This window comes from Pempheris klunzingeri, chromosome 3 (assembly GCF_042242105.1).
Source record: "Pempheris klunzingeri isolate RE-2024b chromosome 3, fPemKlu1.hap1, whole genome shotgun sequence".
NCBI classification, from domain to species: domain Eukaryota; kingdom Metazoa; phylum Chordata; class Actinopteri; order Acropomatiformes; family Pempheridae; genus Pempheris; species Pempheris klunzingeri.
In genome coordinates this window covers 23,060,787-23,087,863 of record NC_092014.1, presented here as the reverse complement: position 1 = coordinate 23,087,863, position 27,077 = coordinate 23,060,787, and the positions used below count along the sequence as shown (strand labels likewise).

At 43.5% G+C, this 27,077-nt stretch overlaps 1 protein-coding gene across 2 annotated transcripts in view; it reads right to left on the bottom strand.

The window, feature by feature from the left end:
• Positions 1 to 23,960, bottom strand: part of grk4 (G protein-coupled receptor kinase 4) — a 38,492-nt gene extending 14,532 nt beyond the window's left edge. For both annotated transcript variants that reach the window (XM_070856364.1, XM_070856363.1), the window contains exons 1-5: positions 23,631 to 23,960; positions 12,130 to 12,225; positions 6,556 to 6,668; positions 5,424 to 5,501; positions 4,616 to 4,716 (exon numbers count right to left, since the gene is read on the bottom strand). In XM_070856364.1, coding sequence (XP_070712465.1) covers positions 4,616 to 4,716; positions 5,424 to 5,501; positions 6,556 to 6,668; positions 12,130 to 12,225; positions 23,631 to 23,682 — 440 coding nt within the window. In that variant the 5' untranslated portion in view covers positions 23,683 to 23,960. The remainder of the gene's footprint in view (positions 1 to 4,615; positions 4,717 to 5,423; positions 5,502 to 6,555; positions 6,669 to 12,129; positions 12,226 to 23,630) is intronic.
• Between the last annotated feature and the right edge of the window lie 3,117 nt (positions 23,961 to 27,077).

The following is a 27,077-nucleotide window of genomic DNA, read 5'->3' as shown; positions in this document are numbered from 1 at the left end:
AGAATTGTCGTTTAACTATTATGTGCAATACTGGTCACACTTGCAACTTCAAACAAATAACAGGAGATAAAATTGTATTTTCACAATAGAAGCAAGTGTTTCGCTGATTCGATTTTTATCAGATATGTCTAGTGCTTTTTTTCTTTTGTTTTTTTACAGCCTTCAAAAAGGTAAAACAATTCTACAAAACCTCCATATGTGGCCAAACAATCACTGAATCATTGATACTAAATCGACAATCACTTCAGGTTCCCAAAGATTAATTGTGGTACATCTATGTCCTGATTATCTGATGATCATGGCAGTGGAAAACGATTTGACACCTAAAATCAATAATATCTTTAGTATGGGGTTCGTTCAAATGTAAAAAAGGACTATTACAACAGTGTGCATCATCATCCACTACAGAGCTATGAAAAACTTCGGTGCAGCACTGCAGAGGTGAGCCGTACTACCTCTGAACCACAGCAGACAACACACAGCCGGACCACTTCCTCTCCTGCTCACTAGTGTGATCAAAACCTCTTCTGTCAGCCTAAAACGCTCCAGCAGATATCTCTCCTCTACCACCCAAATGTGAAGGGATGCTCATATTAGGCAAGCAGATTTTCCTTGACCATATTTTGAAATTACTTCATCACTAAAGGAGGATGAGGAAAGCTGCCTGTGGTTACCAACAGCCTTGGGGTGGCTGTTCTTGGCAAAAGGCTCCAGAGTAGAGAGTTTCCACAGGGGGAGCACGCTCCGCTGTGTAGAAGAAAACTGAATTATGTCATCATAGGACCCAATTGCTTTAAACAAGATGAACGTCCATCTATCCTTCGCAGCATAAATACAGAGTCTACAGCATTTTATCAGACTGTCCTCTGCTGTTCCTGAGCTCACAAGACTTTGTACTAAAAGCGTGGACATCAAAGCTCAATGAAGCTCATTGAAATCCCATGCTAAGTGCTAGTCTACACTGTAAGCACAACAGATACAATACCATGTTTTCAATGCACTCTTAACGACAGCATACATTTTCCCCCATATTAAGTCCCGTCTCAAATCGGTCATCAAACTATGGCCTCTCAGCTCAGACTATCATCCATGTTCACTTATCAGGTCACCTGAGCTGACTCAGTCTAACATGACAAAACTGGTGCCGGACACTTTAAGAAAGGGGTTCCAGAAAGGCAGGAGCCTAGCCGTGCCTGGCTTGGAGTCCAGCCTCAGACAGACACCACTGGGAGTAGAAATAAACACAGCTACAATATGGCTTTTGTTACACGAAAGGAGCTGAGAGGGAGAGGAAAAGAAAAGGGGAGAAAAATCAGCACACAGACCTTTGTCAAGAACAGCGATACACAAAACCCCATGATACACATGTACTGAAGGCCAGGATTTACTCTTGGTATGACATAACCGTATGTTCCACTGCAACAAGAGAAAATCCATGAGTGAGCTAATACATTTCTGCTAGTGGGTGTGTGTCTGTGCCAAAAGTCACGTTTCCACGTGCAGCACCATGCTTTCCTACAGGCTTTCCCTCTGAGAAAAAAAAAAAGTAAAAAGAATAAGCCCTGGGTCAGAATTACATATCGGAATAAGGAAATTAAAGAAAATAAAAATTCCACAGCGGAATATAAATAATAATGATAGTGGAAGAAGTGATGACCGAACATGAACAGGAATCCCATTGAAAAACAATTGAGCTGCTGCTGCTGCTGCTGCAAGGCTTTCAGTGACAACAACACGTGCCTATGTTGTTCTATGTTTGTCTACTCTGTTGCAACGCTCTCCTCAACACTTTTTTTTTCCATTTCTCCTCACTTTTCCCTAGTTCTCCCTTCTTGCTCTCTGTGTTTTCTAACTTACGCCCTCATGCTGTGCCGTCTGCCGGCCTATCGCTGCCACAATTGCTCGCTCTGTTTTCAATCTGGAAGTCAGAGAGTTTGCATGGACTGGACGCCGTGCTTCCCACAGCACCGAGTGTGGAACTTCAGTGTTATAATTCTGCGGCGTCTCTCTTTCTCGCACCATTTCTCTGCCCTCCCCAGTGCCCTTTTGACTACTCAGAGGTGTTAAAATAGAGATGCATGCAGAGGGAAAGGAAACAGGGCCAACATACCATGACGTACGATGCCAAACGGAGACCAACAGGTGTGTGTTGTGTTCATCTGTGTTCAACCTCAACTACTGATGTTTTCCAGCATCAGTCTCAAACAAGCCACTACCTCCTTTTACCAGAGCATTTGCTTTCTTTCTCACACTCACACACATCTCGTCATGTTTCTGCACTGCTCATTTTGTCCTCGCCATCACACGCAATAATGAAGATAAATGAACAAGCCTATGATTAACACACGGATGTTTTATCTTTCCACAATCCACATAATGTTTGTGGCGGCAGCTTCCAAGGTAGCTCGCGTGCTATGCATCAAATTTTGCTTCCAAATGTATGTGCTATATAAATAATGGTAGTATAATAGTAGATAATGTAAAAAATAAAAGGTTTTGCTGGCTTGCTTGATGTCATTCCCACATTACTGCATTTCCTCTAACTGTTAGAAACAAATTCATTAAAATTAAATAAATAAATAAAACCCTAACAGTGTATCTGACCATCACGGTCATCACAACAAGCTTCTGAACCATATGGGTCCTTCACTTTCTGAGTCCAACAGCTCTTGAACACACAACTCTGCATGTACTTTGCCAAAAACAGGAGCGCAGCCTGAGAACATAACTGAGTGTTTTCCTAACCACGATTCCCACTTCTCCTGAGTTCCTTCTAGCAGATTCCGGTATTCCCCTGGGAAGCTCAAGTGAATCAGAGGCTGGTTGCAGTATTTCCAACCCAAATCTGTCTGCTTGTGTGGCTAAAAATTGGGATTTTACAGAAATGTAAAACCAGCCGTGAGGAAATGTGGGTTTGTTTTCTTGAAGCCTGCTGATCTGATGAGGGGTGGGTTGTATCTGTAGTATTGATGCGATATACTTCAGTCATATATCCTTCCTCTTTTGTTTGACATTAATGTTTTTGGTTCCTACAATTTTAACAAAATGAAATGTGTTGTATGTATGGCAGAAGACCTGGATCGCATTTCATCTGCAAATAATTTTCTACCAAATCATTTCCACATTGTTTAGATGATCCAGCAAACTTTTTTAAAAGCACTTTAGTGTATACTTGACCACAAAAAGTGCTTTTTACCCAGGTTTTAGCTTCCTGATGTGAAGTTCTCTGGTTAGGGCTGGACAACAAATAAAATTCCAAACATTATGACTCTCTTAACAACCTCAATTTACTCCTATCACAATTCTCAATAGGCAGCACGGTGGTGCGGTGGTTCGCACTGTTGCCTCACAGCAAGAAGATTCCTATCATATGGCTTCATTTGTGATTTGAGATTTTGAACCTTTCTCCAGGTGCTCCAGCTTCCTCCCACTGTCCAAAGACATGCAGGTGAGGTTAATTGGTAACTAGGTAGCCCTAGGTGTGGCCCCTAGGTGTGAGTGTAAGCATGAATGGTTGTCTGTCTCTATGTGTCGGCCCTGCGATTGACTGGCTACCAGTCCAGGGTGTACCCCGCCTCTCACCCAATGACAGCTGGGATTGGCTCCAGCCCCCCGCAACCCTTAAGGATAAACTGTGTAGACAATAGATGGATGGACAGTTCTCAATAAATAGTCTAAATTCCCTTTAATTAAGCTGAGAGAAACTACAAAAACAATGATATCCAGCCAGAAGTTCAGCCAGCCAATCAGCACACAGTACAGTTCAGATATCAATAGTTTCTTTAATCAATACAAACATGTCAGAGGTTTGGTCGACACAAAGACAGGAATTGTGTAAAATCAAATATAATGTATTGACGTTGTAATTAATTAATTAATTAATTGTAATTAATTGTAAATGTATTAATTGTAATTATTAGATTTATCATGATGAATATTTTACAATATATCATTCAGCTGACGTCCTGGGCAGCAGAAACTAACTGTGACAGAGTTGAGTTAATACAAAGTTACGCTGAGGTGTGTGAATGCGTGTGTCTGTGCAATGAGAAGAACATTCGGGGTAATAATCCCCAGTCTGTTTGCTTCTCCTGGCTCTCAGAGCAGGAAGCAGAAACACCTGCAGGAGTGTGTGCGTGTGAGAGTGTGCATGTGTTTGTATATCTGTGTTTGTGTGTGAGAGAGTGTGTGTTTGAATGTGTGCATATGCGTCTGTAAATCTGTGTTTGCGTGTGCGTATGAGGAACACTGAGGTGGCTGTTGTTTTCATGCCAACCATCCGGATGCTCTCTCTGCCCACTGCTCTTTTTCATTCGCCTCCACTGTGTGTGTGTGTGTGTGTGTGTGTGTGTAATACTGCGCACTCCAGGTGCCAGCTGCCTCATCATCACTAGTGACAGGGTGCACTAGTCCACACAGTCTACAAGAACACATACACGCTTTCTGAAGGAACCGATTCTATTGGCTCCACTGCACTTTGATGGCGAGATACAATCATAACGAAAAAATCAGTCAAACAACAGTCCATAAGCTTCCAAAAAACAACTGAAAGGTGCAGGTAACGAAGATTATAAGGACCTGATATCTTAAATGTGTGGAGGAGATAGAGACTTACTTGGTGCAGTCATTGAAGAGCTCCTTACACGGACTCTGCTCCAGCCTCTCCCGACACCCAGCCACCACATCCTGGGGTATGTCTGGCAGATGGGCTGCCGACTTGAGTGTTACAGAGATACAGAGAGAGTGTGAGGCAGGTAGACAGACATGCAGACAGATAGAGAAGGGCAGGCATGAAGTGGGATGATGGTGTAATATGGCCGCAGACTGCCAAGGCTACGAAAACAGATGAAAATCAGTTAACGTGTCCCTCTCTGTTTGTGAACCAGGACGGTCTGGCATGGCACGAAGGCTGCGGGCTCACCTCATCTCTTTGGTCAGTTTGCTCCAACTCATTTAAGCCTGTGAGGGCGCCGTTAACTCTTTTGTGCACCAAAATGCACCAAGCATAAAAATAAGTAAGTAAAGGTAGTAAAGGTCTTGGTGTGGTGGTGATGAGATCACAACATGGGAAAACCACAAGAGTGTGTGATATATACTTATATGTCTCCAAATTCCACTCTAGGGCAGCTTGTTTACTCCATTTGTTCATGTGAGTCCTTATTAGGTTATTAGAGTCTCGACTAATAATGCTAATTAACTGACGTTAAAAAAGTTCAGAATTCCACCGCATATGATACAATACAGAGTTACAGTTTCAATGTCCATAAAGAAATAATGCAGGTCAATGAGATGAGCAACTGGAAGATTTAAGAGGTAATTTTGCAAAATTGAGCGCATATTAGCTTAAACTAATATCAGAATCATTTCTTAAGTTTCCTTATCCGCCAGCTCTGGTATTACGGAAGTGTGCGCGTGCGTCTTACCCCATTATTAAAGTATGTGTCTAAAACATTCAGTCCACAGTCCCGCCTCTTCTCGTCAGGAGCTAGCTGGTACATGGCCTGTCAGGGAAGAACAGAAGTGTGAACAACATCACCAGCTCAGGAGGCCATATTCATTCAGCCACCTATAATATCTGTCCAAATATGGTCAGAGAGGGAGAGAGAGACGATGGCTGAGGGGTGGGGGGGATTGAGAGAGGTGGTGGGGTTAATGAGGGACACGAGAGGAAGAAATCTAACTAACACAAATAGAGAGATGTTGGTTCTGATAAAACGCCTCATGTTGGTAAGGCAGCAAACTGGCAACCAAGTTCATCTTCACGTTTCACTCATCTGTCACCTTCCTAGGTGTGACCTCGGTTTTCACCCCACCGCACCATCACAGATTGTGTTTTTGGTCAAATATGGCTGTACGAGGGCAGGGAGATGGTGTGAAGTTTGACTGCTTTGAGCCGTGTGTTTTGTTTGAAAACAGGCTCTGTGGAATGGAATGGGGCCGAGCTGTGCAACTACACATCGCAGCCAAGGCATGACATCCTCAGTGGGACCAACGTTAAGCTCTAAAATGCTGCTCGTTTCACTTCTTGCATTTTTGTCAGTCACTGCGATTATGTGTCACACCCAGAGCGCGCACCTACGTGCCTGTCTGCCTACCTTGGAAAAGACTAATGTATGTTCTTATTAAATAAGCATGATTCCCCTGTTTTCCTTCGCCGCATACCTCCAGGGGCCTAGACACAAGCTCGGGCCTGTGTTTGCCTGCTCACCCGGGGGACCTGTCTCTGACGTGGGCTTGACCTCATGGAAGGAGTGCATGGAGGAATGGGAGGGGTCTGCTCTGACAGCCTGTCTAAGTCACTAATCGCCCCTTACGCCCACCCCACCCACCACCCCATGCTCCTGCCAAGAGCAGGAAAAGCGACCAAGCACTGACGTTCCTCTCCTATTTGTTGCTCTGCAGGGTCGGACTCAGGCCAGTCTCATGGGAGAAATCACAGGGAGACGAATCAGATGAGAGAGATTGAGACAAAGAGACGTGGATTGGCAAGTAACAGAGGATGTGTCAAAGAGAGAATAAACAAAATAATGGTAAAAGGTTCTCTCATAGTCTCACCACAGCATCCATAAACTCGATGCAGCGCTTCAGCTCTGGCCTGGTGTCACAGTACTGACGGAATAACAGCCGACCGATGGGCTGCTTCTCACACAGACTGGTGTAGTCCCTCTCTGTAAGGAAGACAGGAGAGGGAGACAAGGGGGAGACAGATGGAGGAATGTCAGCACGCTATAATAGTGTACCATAACAGCGGCACCGTACCAGGAGGGCTGGACCCCTGCAAGCAGCCATTGGATGACTCTTGAAAGTATGAGTAGGAAACAATGGGGAAAAAAATCTTCTACAGAAAATTATCTTCATCTTCTGCTTTTTTTTTTGTAAACTAGTGTGTAGGTTATACCACTGAAATATTTAAGAAAAAAAATCTGAAAGGGTGAAAATCAGTCTTTACAGATGAGCAACCAAACAATCATGAGAAGATGTTGCCTCACATTAGGAGAGATAACAGAGTTATAACTGGGATGGTTTGTACATTTTGGACCATTTTTCCTTCTCACCCAGAGTGACAAACAACCTTTGGAAGACTTTTTCATGCCTCTGTTTGCAGTTGTGCAGATAGCCTAGCTTAGCATGCTCACTTAACCTAACATTACCTGTATTTGGAACCGGAAGCTGCTTTAATCTGAGGCGTGCTACAAAAGTAAACATTCATCACATAGAAATGAGTATGACTGCAACTGTTACACTAGCATATTTCTGCCTCATTTTAAAAGCATGTGAGAGTATATTTTTTCAAAGCTGAAACATGAACCTGAGTTTTTCTTTTCTTATTCCAAACAAGAATGAAACTTACTACTGCACTGGATAGTAAATTTGGATGACGTGTCATTTTAAGCAAGAAAACAGGAATTTTTCTACTTACCATAATACAACATCATAATTAGCCTGTAAAAGCGAACTCGTAGGACAGCTCAGTAGGAGCAGAAGGTGTTGAATGCCATCAAAATAAAAGTTTTACCTTTGCAAAACAGACAAGCACTTCAACTTTACTATTCAGGACCATGGAAGAAAATATATGTATATATAAATATCCTATAAATCTCATATGCTTATTAATGTCATAATTAGCAACTTCATATTCATGATGTTACAATGTGTGTTTTAGTTTAGAGAAAGAGAAAATAAGAAAGGGAAAATTTCCTCAAAACACAAGCTGTCCCTTTATTAGTACATTTGCTTATGCTATAACATGCCAAAATCAAAATACACTACAGGTCTGTTTTTCCTGTATGTGTGTTTGCGTGCTGTCTGTGTGTGTCTGTGTCTCCCGTGCAGCTGGCCCAAGCCTATTAGGACTAATGGCGTCCATTTGAGTCATATTTCCTCTGGTACCAAATGAGGAAGAAGACCCAGGACGTTTTCCATCACTGGTTGACAGCACGGACACGCGTACACACACACACACAACATAAACATACAAATAAAAATAGGCCACACACATTCATGTACACATGCGCACTTGCCAACAGAGGAGGAGGAGGAGGAGGAGGAGGAGGAGGGATGCATGGGATGAACATTTCTGAGTGGTGACAGCTACAGGACAAGCTCCAACAGTAAATCAAATCTCCACAACAGCCCTCCCAGCTGCACTGTTTATTACACAGCATTCCCCTCCACTCTGCAGCTCAGCGCTTCTCATTCAAACTCGCCGCTCGCACGACCACAAAAACAAAGTTATCACTCTGGTGAGCAAACAGCAGAGTGCACAGATACAATATTTTTTATTGCTTCCCTTTCCACTGTGTGACCGCTGTGTTTTAAATCTGAAGAACAAAAGCTCTTTCATACAATCTCACACAGAGATCTTAAACTGCACGGCGTTGCACTTCACCTGCTTTGGTGTTTCCCTATCAGCCGTGTTTAGCTGTGAGCAGGAGCTGGGAAAGCCCCTCGCACAACAAGCTGATGAGGGCAAATTTAGGGCGTCTTTAGAGCAAAAATGTTTGGAGTTTATTTGAACTTTTGAGTGTTTGCTCCTTTAGTCCGACTCATCTGGACAGGCGACAATAATGTCCCTTTGAGTTGTGCATAGCCACAGAGCTGTGTCACAATGCCTGACAATGTGGTTCTCTCTCTCTCTCTCTATTTCCATGCAAACTAATGTGTTGACTTCCCTCGAAATGCTGCATTTCTGCCGCTGAACAGGTTATCAACACTCGAATCAAGAAGCTTCTTGTGAGCACACATGACTTCTGTTTATGAGCTGGTTTATTTGCAAATGAACAGTGTGAACCTAAACCAACCAAATTCAATAAAGTCAACTTTTCCACTCTGGCTCAGAAGAAAATGAACTTAGTTTAGCTCTTGATTTGGATTATTAGCTTTTGGTGTTCAGCAACTCAAAAACTAGAGATGACAGATTACTTATTTTAGTTCATATTATCTCATGGGAATTGGGTTTATCCCCATCTGCATATCATTATCCAATCACATTTAAAAGACACTGGGCTGACGCTCTAGTTTACAAAGAGCCTCCTGCTTAGGTTTCAGTGCTCGAGAACAGGTTTTGCTGCGAGGATTTCAGGTTGGTTTCATTCTAATTGCTAGTGTTTTCCTGCCACTCCAGAGCCCATCTGATCCCAGCCTCTGCTGATTCACAGCACAACTGAACACTCTTTGAGGTGACACACTCCGATTTGCGTAATGCAAATCACAGAAACTGTTGTGCAATGCACTTGAAAGGATTTCCATGTTTTTAAGTAAGTGGCCCACTGAGCAGCGAATCTGACATCAAAATGATCCACGTGTCTCTGGTTGGCAACAGGCATGATCCAAATTAAGAACAGTGATGGTTTGATGATAAAATGATGGTCTATTGTTCAAGTTAATATAATGTGACCTTTTTAATCCTGGGCTGTTCTTTCTCAGTTTTCATGACATGTATTCATAGGCTTATAACACTTGGTAAATGATTTACAGATGTTTTTTATGAAAAGAAAATGTACATACTTTCATATTATTTAGTTAATTTAGATAAATATGTGGATATGACTGGATGGAGAAGTGTCTCTTTAACTCAGATATAGATATTAATTAAGATATATATGAATAAATGATGGGACATTCACTATTTAAATAGAGGGGAGCTGTCGAAGCCATGCTGTCTATACTGTGTTATTTTCTGTCATAATTTGTTTACATTTCAACGGTACACAGAGAACTGGAACTTGGCAACAATCTACGCCCAGGAACACGCGAATGACTTTAGCATCTATGTTTTCAGAGCTTAAATGGTAAACAAGTCAGTTTCTGAAAACATAGCATATTCCTGTAAGAGCAACGGCTACTACAGAGGCAAGTCATGAACCTGATGAGCACTGAATGAATACTTTAGTCCTGAGATGTCTTTAGTTTTTGCAGCCTTGGCAGGTTAGACATAGAACATTAATGGTTTAAATTTCTGTTCATGTCCAAGTGTCAAGATAGAGATAATGCTAAATCACATGCGTCTTTGCCCATTCCTTCTCTTCATCTTGCCTGTTTCTTAGATGTAGTTCACAGATTGGTCTTTTTATGTTCACAGTCTGCATTTTGTAACAGGATCCTTAGTTTTGCAGGTGAGCCAAGACCTGAGAAGAAACCACAGTTTCTTGGCTCAGGGGTTTAGTGTGTGAGAGCATTTATGTGCGTCTGATTCCAGTCTCTAAATCATTTGAATATGAGAACATGGGCCAGCATTCCACCGACGAAAAATTTCCTCTTTGCGTAAGATAACCCTCTCCTGTGTCCTGGAGAAAAACAACTGTGAAAGTAAGACGAGAGAGAGAGACTGAGAAGGTACAAGACAGCAAGGTGTCAGGGAAAAATGGGACAGGAAAATAAAAGGACTGAAATGAATGAAGTGAGTTTTAGAGGGTGAACTAGCATGGACTAGTGACTGCCTGTGCCAGTGAAGTAAGCTGCAATTACAACTTAATTAAAACGCCAATTTAGGCCGAGACTGAGTGAGTTAGTGAGACGGTGAATGGCCAGCCAAATGTGCACACACTTTAGAGGCAGAGACAGCGGTGATCAAAAGTAATTGGTGCACATGCACTGTATGTGGTGGATGGACACCAGAGGAGAGAATCAAGGGAAGAGGAGACAGAGGAGGAGGAGAGAGCTGGCTTAAGGCTGGTAGACAAAGAGGCTGCAGCCCACATAATGTAATCTAGGCTTCCTAGAAGTACTGCACACTTGTCAAGGCTAAGGTCAAATGCCTGACATTATCAAGACACAACAAAGACACTGCTATCAGTCGCTATACTGTATCCCTCTATCTGCACTTATGACACTGCGTAAGGGCACGCGTGTGCGTCTCTGCGCACAGGTGTTTGTGTGAGCGTGCGTGCGTACGTACGTGTGCATGTACATGCCTGCACGTCTGTGTGTTTAAGTAAGCAAAGGGGATTATTTTGATCCTGCACTCGGTGTGATAGGGAAATTATGCAATAGTGTCTATGTAATAGTGACGTAGGTAACCCTCAACAGCTGCTGCGTGTGCATGCACACTCACACACACACACACACACACACGCGCGTGCGCATGTGTGTGTAGGCACTAATAGTCCATTTTTAGAATCCTACGTAAAGTTATTATCCAAATGGCCATAAATATGTAAGACATGACAAGTACGTTTGTTCACACTTAAGGTGGCATTTATGTGCCGTTTTTTAAGCAGGTGATCTATCACCACAGATGACGGATAGATTCAAGTTTTTAATAATTACATTACTGTGAGTGATGATTTGTAACATGAAGACAAAACGACAGGGAACACAATCAACGCTGAGTAAGAGATATCACCTTAGGGAGTATGTGCATCTGCATCTCTTTCGCTCCCTCCTTTCCTCCCGCTGTTTCTCACTCTCTCCTGTCCTTAAGAGATCTTTCCCCCCGTTGTAAAAGCCTCTCTCTCTTTGTTTCTGTTTCTCAATCGCTCTCTCCATAACTCTCCTGTTCTGCCACTCTTATGTTGCTCTGAAGTGGTGGAGAGAGGGAGGGGGAGATACAGATAGTGGGAGGGGGAGGCATGGAGACAGAAAAGAGGGAGGGAGAGTATGTGGGGGAGGGTAGCACTGCAATCTCTGGCAGAGATAGCTGTGACGCACTACTACACACACACACACATACAGACACAGAGTGCTGTGGCATTCAGAGGACCAGGGTGGGCGAGGGGGGTGAGGAGATAATGTAGCCTCGAGTAGGGCACTTGTCTGGGCCACAAAGAGAGAATCCTGTCCCTGTTTTCATGTCAAATCTGGATGTGAAGAACAGGAAGGAGGGAGGAGTGAAGGCGTCTTGATTTGGTGTGTGAGCAGACAGACAGTCAGTGAGACACACACCTAATGTTAAAAGAGACTTGGAGATTAAACGGCTCTGCAAACGGATTCCCTGAGTCACACACACATTTATACACACCGTTTCCTGTCCCCTGCCTGTAACTGCGGGTGGAGACGGGTAGAAATAGGAAGGAAGTCCAATCTGAACTTCCTCCCGCAGCCAGGCCCACCCCAACGACACAGCATGGCACGTTATCTTTCTGCCTCACACACATGCACATGCACACACACACACTCCCAGTTTCATACCGATAGTGCGGCGTAGCTCCTCACACTGGCTGATGTGGGGGAGTTTTAGCATCTCCTTCCATTTCTTACTGCGACCATTCCTCTTTCCTCCTCCACCTGAGACACACACACAGATTTCAATTAGTCCATCAGTCATGTCACTGTTTCAACATTGCACTTGGCATCTTTAACCACATCCAACGGTTGACATTTTCAACACAAGAAGAAGAAGGCATCCAGCGTCGGTGTCAGTGTGTGTGTGTGTGTGTGTGTGTGTGTGTCAGCATGTTGACCTTGCAGTGACCAGAGGCAGGGACAGCTGGTTCATCTCACCAGTCGCCTCTATGCATCATGACAGAGCATGTGGTGAAGAATGTCATCAGCTTCAAAGATCATGGGGCACACACACATCTTGTCTCACACACACACACACATCTTGTCTCACACACACGCGCACGCGCGCAGGGCTCTTTCCCTAGAGCTCAGTCAAACATTATTTTAACATAACATTCATTAGTTATGTCATACACACTCACACACACACACAGTGGTGCTGCATAGTCCTCTCACCAGATGAGATGACCCTGGTGTGGGGGGGGTGAACGACCTCTAGGCACAACAACACTCTTCAGAGGACCGGGGTCGCTCCCATATATTTTACTGAGATGCTCATTCCTACACCAGCAGGGGGGTTGTGTGTTGGTGTGTGAGTCTAAAGAAGCAGTTCCATCAGGGGTGAACTGAGGTATTTACTTTGCTTATTGCTGCACCGCTGTGCAGTAAATTTAATTCCTCTCTGGTAATGTGAGATGATAATTAGTTGGTATGTTAAATTTAGTAGTTTTACATCTTTTTAAAAAACTCATTCCACACCAGACTTCTCCCATCAGACTACAGTCGATAAGCAAATTGCCACAAAAAAAAAAACAATAAAATAAAACACGTCATGTTTGAGAGGTTTGGCCACAGATGAATGGGTGAACCAACATCGCACTCTGCTTCTTCGAAGCAACTTTTTGTAACCAAGACACAAGGCATCTCTTCTTTCTGGTTTTTATCATGAAAAGAAACAGGCAGTCAACCTCCTCTGTGGGTTTAATTTTTATTTAGATTGTAGAAAATTAGTGATGGAGTCAGATTAAGGGCAGAAAGCCACACATCTGGTTCCAGAGTCGGCAGATTTAAACCCTCAACTATCATTATGGCACACGTTGTTGTGGCGGCTGGTTCACAACAACACACCCACAAGCATACTGCATGTACAGCGTGCACGCTCTCACCTCGATAAAAACATCCTAGTAGCACACCCATTCATAGAGGTGACACATTTCATTACCGTTACACCTTGAATGGTTAAACAGCAACATTACGCAAATACTTGTTGATGTCAGGTTATCAAAGCTTATAACATCCCAATGGTCTTGTGTTGTGGATCTCTCTGTGCTGTGCATCTCTAAGGGAAAAGAGAAAAAAGGAGAAGTAGCAAAGATTAATGTTAGAGTTAAATGTTGGATTGGCTATCATACACACTGTCTGAAGATAACCAGCTGTACCCGGTGGGTTTTTTTTGCAGGAGAAATCCTTTCACACACTTGAGCCAAAAAACTGAATGAGTGATGAATGCAGCCAAACCACCTCCACAAAAAGTAAGAAACTGTCAGAGATTAACTTAAATCTTAAGTGCTGAGATATGTAGCGCCAATAAAAGTTGAAAGTGACAGTGTTCTGTGCTGCACAAAAGACACAAGGGTGAGAAATGTCACCTGCACCTAGGGTGAGAAAAAGAGGAAAGACAGAGAGCGGAACTGACGAAAATGACAAAAAAAAGACAAAGAGACTGACGAGAAAAGTAAGTCAAGTAAGACAGGGATTTTAATAGCAAGTGTGCATGTGTATGCAAGTGTGTGTGCGTGTGCACATGCTTGTTGAAGCTGGCTGGGCCACCCCACCCTGTTTAATGTCACTCTGACGTCAAAGCCATGTGTGCAGGCCCTTAATGCAGACAGGATGGAGCAAGTATTTATTTAACTTTGGTTCTCCCCTCCGAGAGAACGGGGCCCTCCATAAACACCGACTTCAGAGCAGCTTCGCTCATTCATAGCCGAGCAGCAGCCAGCGCTGAGGTCATCGCGCAGGATCTCGGGACAGGTCTGCGCATGTGCGGCAGTGACGAGATTTGAAAGTTGGAACATGTTGAGAAAAGACACGGTGCTGCACAACGAGGGTGCACATTCCTTTCCTTATAAGATTTATAGACAGTGGGGTCATCCTGGTCGGACAGCAGTCTAAGATCCATCGCATGTTACCAACAACCGGCCAACTTTACCTCACATCACAACATTTCCCCATGTTCCCCGTCACTCTCACACACAAATCCAAAATGCCATAAACACTGACAGATAAACTACAGGACAGCTTTTGCCACAAATGAATGGATGACCCAAAATCCATCACTATCCATCGCTGGATGGATGCATACACCAATAGCAGTGACATTTACTTTACATCTGAGGTGTATTATGGTGCGTTTCCCCCATTTTCAAGTCTGACCGGTTTAAGAAACAGGAGGGTGGTAAACAAAGAAAATACACAACGAGGGAGAATGAAAGAGAGAGAGACAGAGAGAGAGAGAGAGTAAACTGAGAGCATTTTCATGCAGCTTTTGTTTGGAAGTCTGTCTGGAGTGCATCAATGAATGTACATCCATGGGTCTCTTTTGTCTCTGCTCTCTCTCCTCCCCTGTGATAAGCTGCTTTTCACATGCTCTTAATGTACGTGCAGGCCAAACACAGACCGACACCATCCCAAATATGCTCCGCTCCCCGTCCTCCCTTTCCTCTCCCTTTCATCTCAAGTGGGAGAAGGAGCCAGGCTGGAGGTCACACAGTAGACTGTGGAAGTATCATCTCAGGGCGCCTCCCCCCCACCCCACCATTTTCGGCGAGTTCCTGCAGCTTTCTCAAATTGAAAGTTGAGATTTATTTTTTTAAGCCAGTTCAAATCGAGTTCACAGCTTATTTCACATGCAAAAGTTAAAGTGGAATAAAATAAAATAGAACTTACATAAGAAATTCTTGTACAGGATAGGTAAAGGATTCAGTCGTTCATGTGCCGAAACATCATTTAAACGATTTCTATCTGTTCAGTTTATATGAAGAAAGAGGTGAAACATGTCGTAGATCGTTAAATCAGGCCAAAATTAGCTCATTAAAGATAAATCTTATCGGCCGATAAGTTACAAGAGATAAAGAAAGAGTTACAAGACAGAAATGCCAAATATATATTTGAGACAATACAGGAACAGTGTTGACATTACGTAGTTTAAAAAGCATATCTTGGTCATAATTCTAATCAATAAATCAAGGGATTCTTATCAAATGTCAGACTCCTTTTTGTTTTTAAGTGAATAAAATATATCAGCCAGCTAGATATTTTGTCATTTATCTTATTTTTTCTAGCAGTGTGATATTTGTTTCTTAATACATTTCATATAAAATACAAATACAAACAAACAGTCTAAAAGCTATGACGATTTTCTTTAAGCTCTATAAAAGTTTTTTTAAAAAAAAAGGTAGTGTAACGTATATATATTTAGCAGTTCAGGCAGTAAAATGTGTTTTCAAATAGTTTGTTTTCATGAATTGTTGTGGATTACTATATGGCTGTAACGATCAATTGATTAATCGGTTGGTTGATTAACAGAAATTAAATGGAAAAGATTTTGACAACATTTTATAGGGGTGAAACTACCTAATTATTTTCATTATCGATTAATCTGATGATCATTTTTGCCAAAGCCCAAGATGACATCTAAAACAGTCAAAATCCCAAAACCTTCTGTTTCCAATAACATAAAACCAAGGAAAGAAAGAAATTTGACTTTAATCAATTATCAATAGCAGCTGAGTCATTTTCTGTCATTTCAGCACTAATCAGGGAAGCATTTCTTAAAGCAGCAAGAAAGGCAAAAAAAATTATCACTGGTTCCAGGTTCTGGAGTATGTTCTGGTTTTCATACTGTTGTATGAAAATAAACTCAATATTTTTGGGTTTGGGGCAAAACAAGAATCTTTAAAAAAGCCATCATGAGCATTATTACTGAGTCTGTCATCAAAATGAAACAATAAAATCAACACTAAATTTAACTGAGAAAACAAAGTGTTAACATGTGGCACATATATCGATACATGACTATTATTTTCACCCATAATCAAAGAACAAATAGACATTCTGAAATCAATGTAAGACCTGGTATATATACATCACTGGCAACTTCTTCTGCTGTGATTCCCAGCTTTTTCAGATGTTACCGAGAACACAGAGCCGTGCGGCGCTGCTGTCTTCACAACTCGTCTTTATTTTGCATCGCCATATGGGAGAAGCCGCTCACCCATCTGACGAACACATGTCACATGCTGACACTCAGAATAACAGCCACAAGGCCAGAAAATCCAGCTCGTCTGTGACAGCGACAGGCCCACAACGGCAGCAAGCACCCCGTGTTTACATCTTCACACACCGCGCGGCGCGACTACACACTTACACAGGCTGACTCCCAATGAGGGCTTCTTTGAAAGGTTGCTTGAAACATTGACTGAGAACAGCGTGGAGGTCAAAGAGCAGGGTCAGCGGGTGCACTTAAGTGAATGAAATAAAAAAGTAAGAAGAAAAGAGGAGAAGAAAAGGTAACCTAAAAGCCTAAAAGCACGCTGTTAAGTAAGTCCACTACACCTTGGCACAACCAGCATTTTTCCTAACTTTCAAAACACTGATAACACTGTTTACCAAGATATTTTTGGCCAATGTAATCAGACTGAATATTTGGTACCAGCCCATGCCTCGTCAGATCTGACCCCCACCCTGGGGCAGTCTCACAGGTGAAGGTTCAGATCTGACGGCTGTGGTTTTCTCCAAAAAACATGATTTAAATGGTAGGAAGTGAGAGAGGGTCACGCATAGTTTAGGCCCATTGTAATATGAGCATGCACACGCACATGGGCACAATGGAGCCCGGCCATGATAAATGAATGGCCTGTTGCTTTCCCAGTCACTCTCCCATACAGTGTGCGATTGGCTGGAGTAGCCCCTGATAAGGAAAACATTAGCTGCGAGTATCTGTGTTGCCTATTCAAAGCAAAGGCCCGGTGTTTGCATAAGGTAATCCGTCTGTATACTCGCGCTGAAAGACACACATCAGCTGAGAGAGAGGGGAAAAGAGAAACATGTGAATATCAGGCTGCTCTGCTGCTACCCCCCCCCCCCCCCCCCCCCCCCCAGTCCTCAACTCTCTCACATGCACCCTTGCCTTTTTCTTCCTCTCTCTGACTTCAGCTTCATCCTCCCCTCCCCCATATAAACACTTTTCCTCTCTTGTTATGCCTTCGTTAATTCTTTATGGCCAGACTTTCCTCTCTTCCTCTCTCTCTCTATATAGCCCTGGGAGAAGGCATGGGTCACGTGGAAAAATGTGAACAACATTACAACATCAGAGTAAATTCCAGGACACGACAACAACAAGCAAGGCGATGGGAGGGGTGGTGGTAGGTCTCACACGAGGTAGACAATGCGGTTTTTCACATGAGCAGAAACGATACACAACCACACACACACACACACACACACGCTGCACATCAGCATGGGATCACGCTCAGTCCGACAGCGCGCTGTGGTGTTTTGAAAGACCTTTCCTTCCTCTGTCCCATCTCTTCATGTCCAAGATATTCCATTAAGTCTAGCCGAGACGTGCTTGAAAATTGACCCTTGTTTTCACAGCGTCTTGGGGGAGAAGGGGGAGGGAAAGCCGGCGAGGGAACACGGTGAGACTAAACTTGAGCTAGACGCACAGAGTTCAAGTGTGTTAGACGACAAGCCGAAATGTTAATCATCTGTGTGTTATCTACAGCTGTCTCTCAGATGAAGGGCTCGGTGGTCGATTTCATGGACATGCTGCGCGCACAAAAGCACTGAGCCCTTGGGTGTGGAACACGTAGCACATGTTACACCTTGAGGGTTATCTTTGACGAGACGACACTTTCAAGTCATATTTGGAGGCGGGATTGACAGAAAATTTGACCACAGATCTTGGACATTTAGTACACTTGCTTCTAGACTCAGACTCTGCCAGACCTCTAAAAACTCTTTTTAGAGAAATAAAATCTTCATCTGAACCATAAGAACTAAACACACTCAACCGTACACATTGTTAAGATCAGGCTGACAGCTGGGTTCTCGCAGGAAGAACGCCCATTTAACATTTAATAAGGCAGCTGGAACAACGTCCCTATGATGTTCACAAAGTGCCTCAAAAAGTGCCTCTTCATGCTTAGTCAGCCGGCCAAGAAATTGTGCTAATGAACATCCCAGTAGCCACCCAGCTACGCGACGCCGCCAGTGCCATTCAACAGAGCTGCATACGCAACACACTGCGCCTCGTTGTCCGCACAGCCCATTTGTGGGTGTAATAACTGTGAAATGAGTCCCACATCAAGGGACAGTCACAAAGCACTGTGTTTTATGAGCCTCAGCTGGAGGAAACACCCCAGAGTGATGACAACAAGTGTTAGCCCGGCTGTGACCACAAAACTAATAAAGCTGCGCTGGGTGACGTCACAGGAAAACCCTCACAAGTGGTCTGAGAGGACCTGCTAGCCTACAGTTTAGTTTGGAGGGTGGGGGAGAGTTTAGAGGGTGGTGGAGAGGGGCCAGAGAGCAGAGAGAGGTTAGTGACACCAACAGCAGAGGCCGACCGTATCCACTTACATCAATGCTCTGTGGCAAAAACAAATCAAAGCTTCCGACTTGCAAGGTGGAAATCGGTTACATAAGCAAGATTCAACTTCTGTTTGTCAGAGGCATGTCAGCACCGGACTGTCCACATTCCTTCCTTTTTGTGGAGACAGTAGGAATAACGAGAGAAACACAGCAGAAAAAGATCTTGTGAAATCTGATCCCAGGAAGAGAGGTAAGATGGGTGAAAGGCCCTTTATTCCCAGTCACTCTTTAGATTTGAATATGAAAATATGTGTGGAAATATCTTTATCTCCCTGTTGCATACAAGTTGGTATTAAAGACTAATAACAGCCAGCTGCACGACTTAATCCTGTTCCTCTCATATCTTCATTGCCTCTTAGCACAAACATATTTCTGTGCCAAAGTTCGACTCTTAGGAACAGAGACCAAAAATGGCGTTTCACCAGTGTAAGTTTAGCACAGCTGTGTAAGTTTAATTGCAGATGTTTTTTAAGCAAAAGGACTTTTAAGCAGTCATTGGGTTTTAGTGATAGCACCTCAGATTTGGCATCTTTAAAAAAAAAAACAAAAAAAACAAGAAACTAGGTTCTTGACAATACGCCTCAAAAGACCACAATGCATTGCAGACATCCAACATTCTAACTAAGCGGTGAAACTAACCTTTCTCAACTGGAAGAGCGATTTCTGTCGCGCTCTCCGACCATGCACCCACCACTGCGCTCTGCACCTACTGTATCTATTAATCACAGCTGGACGCAACAAGTGAATATCAGCTCTCAAAGGACATTCTGGGAAATGTAGTCAATCACTAACTGAAGTAAAATAAGTGGCAACAAACCTCAAATATACAGATATTGTTACCAGGAGTAACGGACTAACATGATGTTGTCTGCACGTCCAATCCACACTGTGCTCTAGAACCATCCCCCTAAATACTTCAACACCCAGATCCCCCTCTTGCCTACGTGGTACATCTTCACTCAAAACAAAGCAGCGAATAACACAGTGAGTTCTGATGTTTTAATAGTTTAAAATATTACCTTTCAGTAGATCATATAATACAGACATGTTGCACAAAGTCATGTCATGCTTTTTTAAATATCAGTTTAATTTAATATCAATTTCTGTAGCATGGCTGTCATCTGTCAAGCTCGAAAAGAAAAACAAATTGCAAAAATAATCCCTATAATGTGCTGAGTGCTAATATCTAACAATGTCAGGGTATACAGGGGAGGATATTTTCTTGAAAAAAAAATGTACAACTACAGCAATGTTTTAATCTTTTATAGCATCATGGTTGAGATCAGGTTCAGCATCCGCTGACTTTTCAGGTCTGACAGAGGAAAATATGCCTCGTATAAATTCTCCAGTGGCCACTCAGAGCTGCTTGCGTCCTAAAGGAGTTGCAACTGTATGTGCAGCTAAAAGAAACGTAGCGTTTTGTATCAACAATAGTTTCCCCGTTTTATACAAACCATCGCTTTATGTGAAACTGTGATCGAAATGGCCCTCCACTTTGGTTATTAAAGGGCTCTGACAAATAAACGTAATGGAGGCAGGATATTTTACAGCTGAAGAGTAAACACAGTTTTTCTCAACAGACTTCACAACGCCATCTGCTCCGCTATGATCGGGTGCTCTGCCAACTCAGGTGCTGCAAAGTATTGTAAACAGTGGAGTCTGCGGGACAAACTATGATAACACTGTTTCTAAATGCTCTCGATAGCTTTTAACTGCATTGTGTACTACAAGTTTTCTGAGAATACCAGCCAATGTATACACCAATAGAGTGAGTGGCTAAAACAATATTAGCCGCCAACACAGGCCCTCCAATATATCCCTCCGATTCTACCATGTAGAGGCAGATATTGAATATTTCACTTAATGTGAAAAGGGTTTAGACGGTCAGTGCAGTCAGTGATGAGATACTTCTGATGTTATACACTAGGAGACCATGTGGAATGATACTGCTGTGTTGAAAATAACTCCCTAATGCTTGACTGAGCTTTTACATCAACATAAACTGTGGGCTGCATCTACACCAAAAGCTCTCCTTCTTGGTATTCTCACAAACACCATTTCTAACATTTTCTGATACATTCTCCGGGGAGAAGACAGTCACCTCTTGCAGTCTGAGCGGGCCCTGAGGTAAAGGAAACATCTAAATACTGTGAATGTGGTGGATTTCCTTTCCACATTCTCTACCAAATGTATGTAGAAATGTCACAGAGGCGGGTGGAGCAGAGGGCGCAGTGTCGTCCCTGCAGCACCAAACCACTTCCCTTGACGTGTCATTTCAACTGTGGCGTCTGGACACACCCTGTCAGAACACTTCTCACTCTGGCCACCCAGTTTTACATCCATAGGTGTGTAAAAGTTGACTGAAAAGTCAAAACGTTATGAGCTTCTTGTGACCAGACTCAAAGGTTTGCGGGCATGTAGAGTGACCTTTTCAATCTGGAGTTCATTCTGGGATGGAGAATGCTCCATACCGGCAAACAATTAAAACCTGAAAAGATTGTTTATGCACCGTGCCTACTTAAGAGCAAGCTGGGAGAATGTCATTTCCCGTCTCCACAGCGAGGTCAGGGAGTTACACAACAATTATTCTAATGTCTTGCTCAAGGACACATCAGCAGGGCAACGTGGCCGACTCAGCGTCTGCAGCTCATGCAGCTGGTGGACCATCTCCCTGCACCACTCTGCTCCCAGCAGACACTATGAAGCCATGCAGCGTGACGGTGACCGAGGTGACTCCTGAACAAAAAAAAAAGGCAGCTGATCTCTGATCCACTCCAGCTGTTTTCCGTCCGGATTGGTGTGTTTAAAAAGGTGACGTTCGCTCCAGTTTGTTGACAACCGTCACGGTGACATACTCAAACACTTTTGACAGCTGCAAACACCCACCTCTGGAAAGGCTAATTAAAATCTAATTAGTCTCCTGTGCACCTTAAAGAGATAAATTGGGAGCCATTAGCTGTTTTAATCTGAGTGCTAATTAACACAGTGAATGGTATAGCAGGGAGAAATAGAAAAAGAAAAACACACTGAGTGTGTACTCAACATGTTGGACATGTGTCCAGGCCGTTTTCTGTTTAAACTGTTGATTATACGTTCAATTAATTGTATAAAACCTGAAAAGAATAAGAACAATAATGTCAAGTTATGAGAACAAATAACTGGTTGGTATTTCAACTTGATGAATGACTCAAATGATACTGAATTATCAAAATCTGACTCAGTTTTCTGCCAACTGCTTGATCAGCAAATGTTCATGTAAGTATATGATGGTGAACTTGGGTCACATATGGAGACAAACCTGGCTCCTTCCACTCTCTGCATGGTTCCTACACTGACACTCATCACTGAGGGCTTCTTAGGGCCTCTGGTGATAAATAAAAATAAAAGGACAGTGCCGAGTTTTGAGCTCGCAGATCCGATCAGTGCACAATAATCGGACCAGCACTCATGACAATGCCAAGCACCATTTAACGGCAGGTAGAGGGGAGCGTGGTGCCTCGTAAGGAGCAGCTGCAGCCCTGAAATGGATTCACTGCTGCTGTGAATAATCCATTTCACAGCAGTGTTGGCGTTTGGTCTTGAACTGAAACGCAGTCCGAATGTAATGTAACCCATAAGCTGGGAAGACCTCTGCGTACGCACACTGAACCTCGACCCCCGAGCCATGTAGGCTGCGCACAGCCGGCGACTTGGCTGTCGAGTGAAATGAACTCGCAACACAACATCCTCCGAGGCCCCAGAGCCTTCTGCTGGTGTCCGATCCGATTGGAAGAGAGAGGGGGAAAAAAAAGCACAAGTGGAAATCGCTGAGCAGTAATAACACCTTTTTACCCTCCTCTGGCAGCTGATACACTGTTGTACACCCACCCTGCGCCCACTCGCTGGCTGCAAAGTAGCCTCTCTGCTCTTCAGTCTGCTGGAAAACAGATGGATATTCGCTTCTTTTCCACCTCCAGGTGAGCTGCTGCTGCTGCTGCTGCTGCTGCTGCGGGATCACTGAACCCACCGAGCAGCGCACACACCCGGGGCTACAGCGCCTGGGCCGCCGGGGTGCACGGTGGGCCTTCTCCCAGTCTAAAACCTCCACTGTAACACATCCCTTCCTCCCAGTAGCTCCCCATCAACAACAGCTCGGCAGTGCAGTGGCACATTTCTGCGTTAAATAACACCACACATCGCTGTACAGTCCTAATTGGGCTTTAAACCCACAATGACAGGTAGGAGAGGCTGCGCCGGGGCACCGAGCCCCACTGCGCAGCTATATTTGGAGGCGTGGAGCTCAATCCCACGTAACGTGAATAGCATTAAATATCCGTTATGTCTCCGTAAATTGTGAATATCTCCCCAAACCCGCTGGTGCTGGTATGTTTTTTTTTTTTTTTTTTGGCTCGACAGCCTCTAATGCAACGCTGCCATCTACGCGCGATGCTGCAAACACTCCCTGCGTTGTTCATCTCCAGCCCGCTGGGGCCTTGCGTCAACCTGCCCGGTGAATACGTGTGTTGTTGGTGCACAAACAGCTGGTTTCAGCGGCATTTGTTTGGCGTTTGCCCGCAGACAAAGCGCTGCGGAGGGGATGGGAGACGGAGAGGAAGAGCAGAAACCCCACGGAGGGCAAGCCGAGAGCTCAGGCTCGTCCGTGGCCATGTCGTTGAGGAGGGAGAGAGGGAGAGAGAGAGAGAGAGAGAGGGAGAGAGAAAGAGAGAGGGAGAGAAAAATACATTTGATTTTCGTCTTTCAGCCGTGCTTACCTTCTCTTGCCTTCAGGAGAACCGTGTTGGCCACGATATTTTCAATCTCCATTGTCAGAATGTGAATCCCGAGCAGTCGCGATACATTTCACTCAGCGGAAAAAGACGGTTTTTCTGATCAAACGTGCCAACGACGGAGAGGCTGCTGTACGCGCACAGGGCGAACGCGGCACTGGCGCATAGTAGGTGTTTAATAGTGGTCGTCGTTCCTCTCCATTGCAAGGCGTTCTTCTTTTCTTTTTTTTTCTTTTTTTTATCAAACCCTACCTACGGAGCTGTGTGATTACGACGCGGCTTGTTAGCATTCACAGCCTGCCTCCCTTCCCTCTCTGCCTGCCTTCCTTCCTGCTTCGGCTCCCTCCTCCTCCTCCTCCTCCTCCTCTGCACAACGAACCAGAGGGAGTAGGAGGGATCAATTTACAACCAGCGCAACCACACACACACACATATTCACACACAAGTGCGTTCATACATACATGCATGCAATTTCCCCAGTCTCCTGAAATTACGGATGGTTGTGCCATTTTATTGTGTGGCAGTGTTGGATTAAAACGTGCCCGTGTGTGTGTGTGTGTGTGTGTGTGGTTTCCCTCAGGCATGACATTCTCCTCAACCACAGGACCAACTAGAAACATGTAGAAAAGACAGATGTTTCCTTTAAATAATCGTTCTATTTTATCCAGCCACGGATGAAAACACTAATAAGTAAACTTTTCCTCTCCATGATTTCCTGCTGCACCGCTCTTTCATGTGCTGCTGGTTGATGCATTGTCAGGAAACGTGGAGCCATTGGGCATGAAGGCCTGATAAAGACCTCTTACTGTGTGAACAATGGTGTGAGGGTGTAAGTTGCTACATCATACAGCCTGGAGAGAGGAGATAACGCACTGGGTTTCTCATCCTCACGGCCACACTGTGACCCATCGTCTCTCCGAGCTCTCTAAAGTCACTCCTGGATCAAGGGAACCCACACTGCTTCGAGAAGTGTCATAAAGAAAGAGGGGACAAGTTCGTGCGCCTCTTAACATGTAGAGGTTCCACTTCATGCTTAAAGAATATTCTTGAAAATGGTGTGTGAGATTCATAAATGCGATGGTTGAGAGTCAGCAGCCGTAAATTGCTGTTTCCCTTTTCGTTTCTTTGCAGTCAGGTTCTTAAAAGCAGTACAGAGAGGCACTGAAAGGTCAAAGGTCCCCAGCTTTCATCTTCACTTCCTCCTGTGTGTGTGTGTTTGTGTGTGTGTGTGTGTGTTTAGAGATGAAATCAATAGTTGGTGGTACTTTGTTCTCACAACACCGTTTAGACATTAGGAAGAGCACTAGTTTGGATCTGAGGACACACCAGGCCTGTCTCATACTGACACACCTCCGTTTACACTTACTGTCTGTTTAAAGTATTTTGATGACACTGTAAGACAACACGTAGGTGCTAATCACTCTTATCATAACTCCCCAGTCAGGATTAAATTAGTGGGGGTTCCCAAAGAAAGAGAGACAGTCTGTGGATCAACTTGATTGTGATTGTTTCTAAACTAAAGTAAGACACTAATGTCCATCAGTAGATGGGGCCTTTGTTGTCAGGCTGGGCTTATTTGTCTCAAAGAAGAAATAGTTGACTGGGAATGTCATATAGACCATGTAGGCTCAATGCTGCCACCTACAGGTGATTATGTATAAATACAAAAGGACGCAGCATGCCGCAGTCATACAGGATATTTACATTGTTTTAAAATACATTTGAGTAGATAATGATCACATAAACATGGGAACTGGAGCACACTGGTGGAATGTAACTAGGTGCATTTACTCAAGTACTTTGGTACAAGTCTGAAGTCGTTGTAATTTCTTTTCATAAGATTTCTAGTTCCTACTCCACTACACTTACTCATAAATGTGACCCTTGTTTTCCATAAATGGTCCAAGACTGTTAAATGTGAGGATTTGCCGCTTTTCCCCCTCAATCCTTTTTAAATTTGATTAACTTTATGTAATTTTGAGGCTTGGGATTATAGGCAAGGCAACTTTGTAGAGCACATTTCATTACAGAGAAACTCAATGTGCTTTACATTCAAAAAGGGAAAGACAATAACAATAAAGAAAACAACATATATTTATACATACGCACAATACCAACACCCCTCCCACACCAACACGCGCACACACACACACACACACACACACACACACTGTTCATACAATTTTCATTAATTGCAGCTCATCAGACGTCAGCAGATTGGAACGACTTTTCATCTTTCATATTTTTACCTCATGATGGATATTAACTCCTATTCTGTGCACTTGACAGAAACTGGGGAGGTGAAGTTAGGGACCATCTCAAAAGTGCATGCTAATGGGCTATGGTTTGGATTTTATGTTTTCATGAGATTCTTTTTTCATGTTTCTTTTTTTTGTCAATATCTCACTTCTTTGTCATTATAGACGTTTTAAACCAACTTTACACTCACCTGAGCCGCCCCCAATTATATACAAAGCCTGCGGTAAACAATACGAAACAATGCAATATGGCCTAATTCATTTCTGACTTGTATTGTCCAACAACCTCCTGCTCTATTTTCACCTCTAACTAACTTCAACCAGAATGTTTAACAGCTACACAGCTGTTATTTAGACTCAGTTTTTTGAAGAGGGACAAATGATGGGTTATTTATAGGTTATATTTAGACATAAGAATGAAGAGTATAAATGTTCACAATCTTTATAGGACACTGTATCCTGAGAGAAAAGAATATACGGTAGATAAGAAACAAACAAGCGCTCAGTCAGGAGTCCTAAATCCTGAGTAATTAGACTTTAACATATGATGGCTGTTTTCAATGAGCAACTAACTGAAAATCCATCTCCATTATGTTAAGACTTCTAGTTCCTCTCAGTTGATATGCAGGCTACAGTAGGACACTAGGTGGCGCTGCAGACATAAAAGTGTCTAAACCAGACCTTCACGCCTACAAATCATCTCTGGTCTCCCATGTTGGTGGTGGAAGTTCAACAAATGAACTACACTGAACACTCATCTGCACATCATTCATATCGGCCTCCACTTGTGCAGGTGCAGGGGGCCGTTATTAAGACTACATGATGATGAAGTGTGAATGTTTTCGGTTATCGTCCTTACATTGAATATAACATTGCTGCAACAGTGATTTAGTAATTCTGAAAAACATGTGTTTTGTAATTGAACGGCATGGAAAAAAGGGAAGGTAGGATGGTTCTGCTGCATCCAACTTTGTTTCAGCAGGAAATTGCACCAGAGTGGATGGAGCAGCAGATTCCTGCACAAACATCCATCTTGTGTTTGTATATCAGTAAACTCAGATGTAGTGCAGCAAGGCCAAGTGTTTAGAAATCAGGGAAAAGAGGGGAAGGCATGAAATTCACTTTTTTCAGAAGTTGAATCTCAAGGTTGATTCACACAGAGTTCATCCTGAAG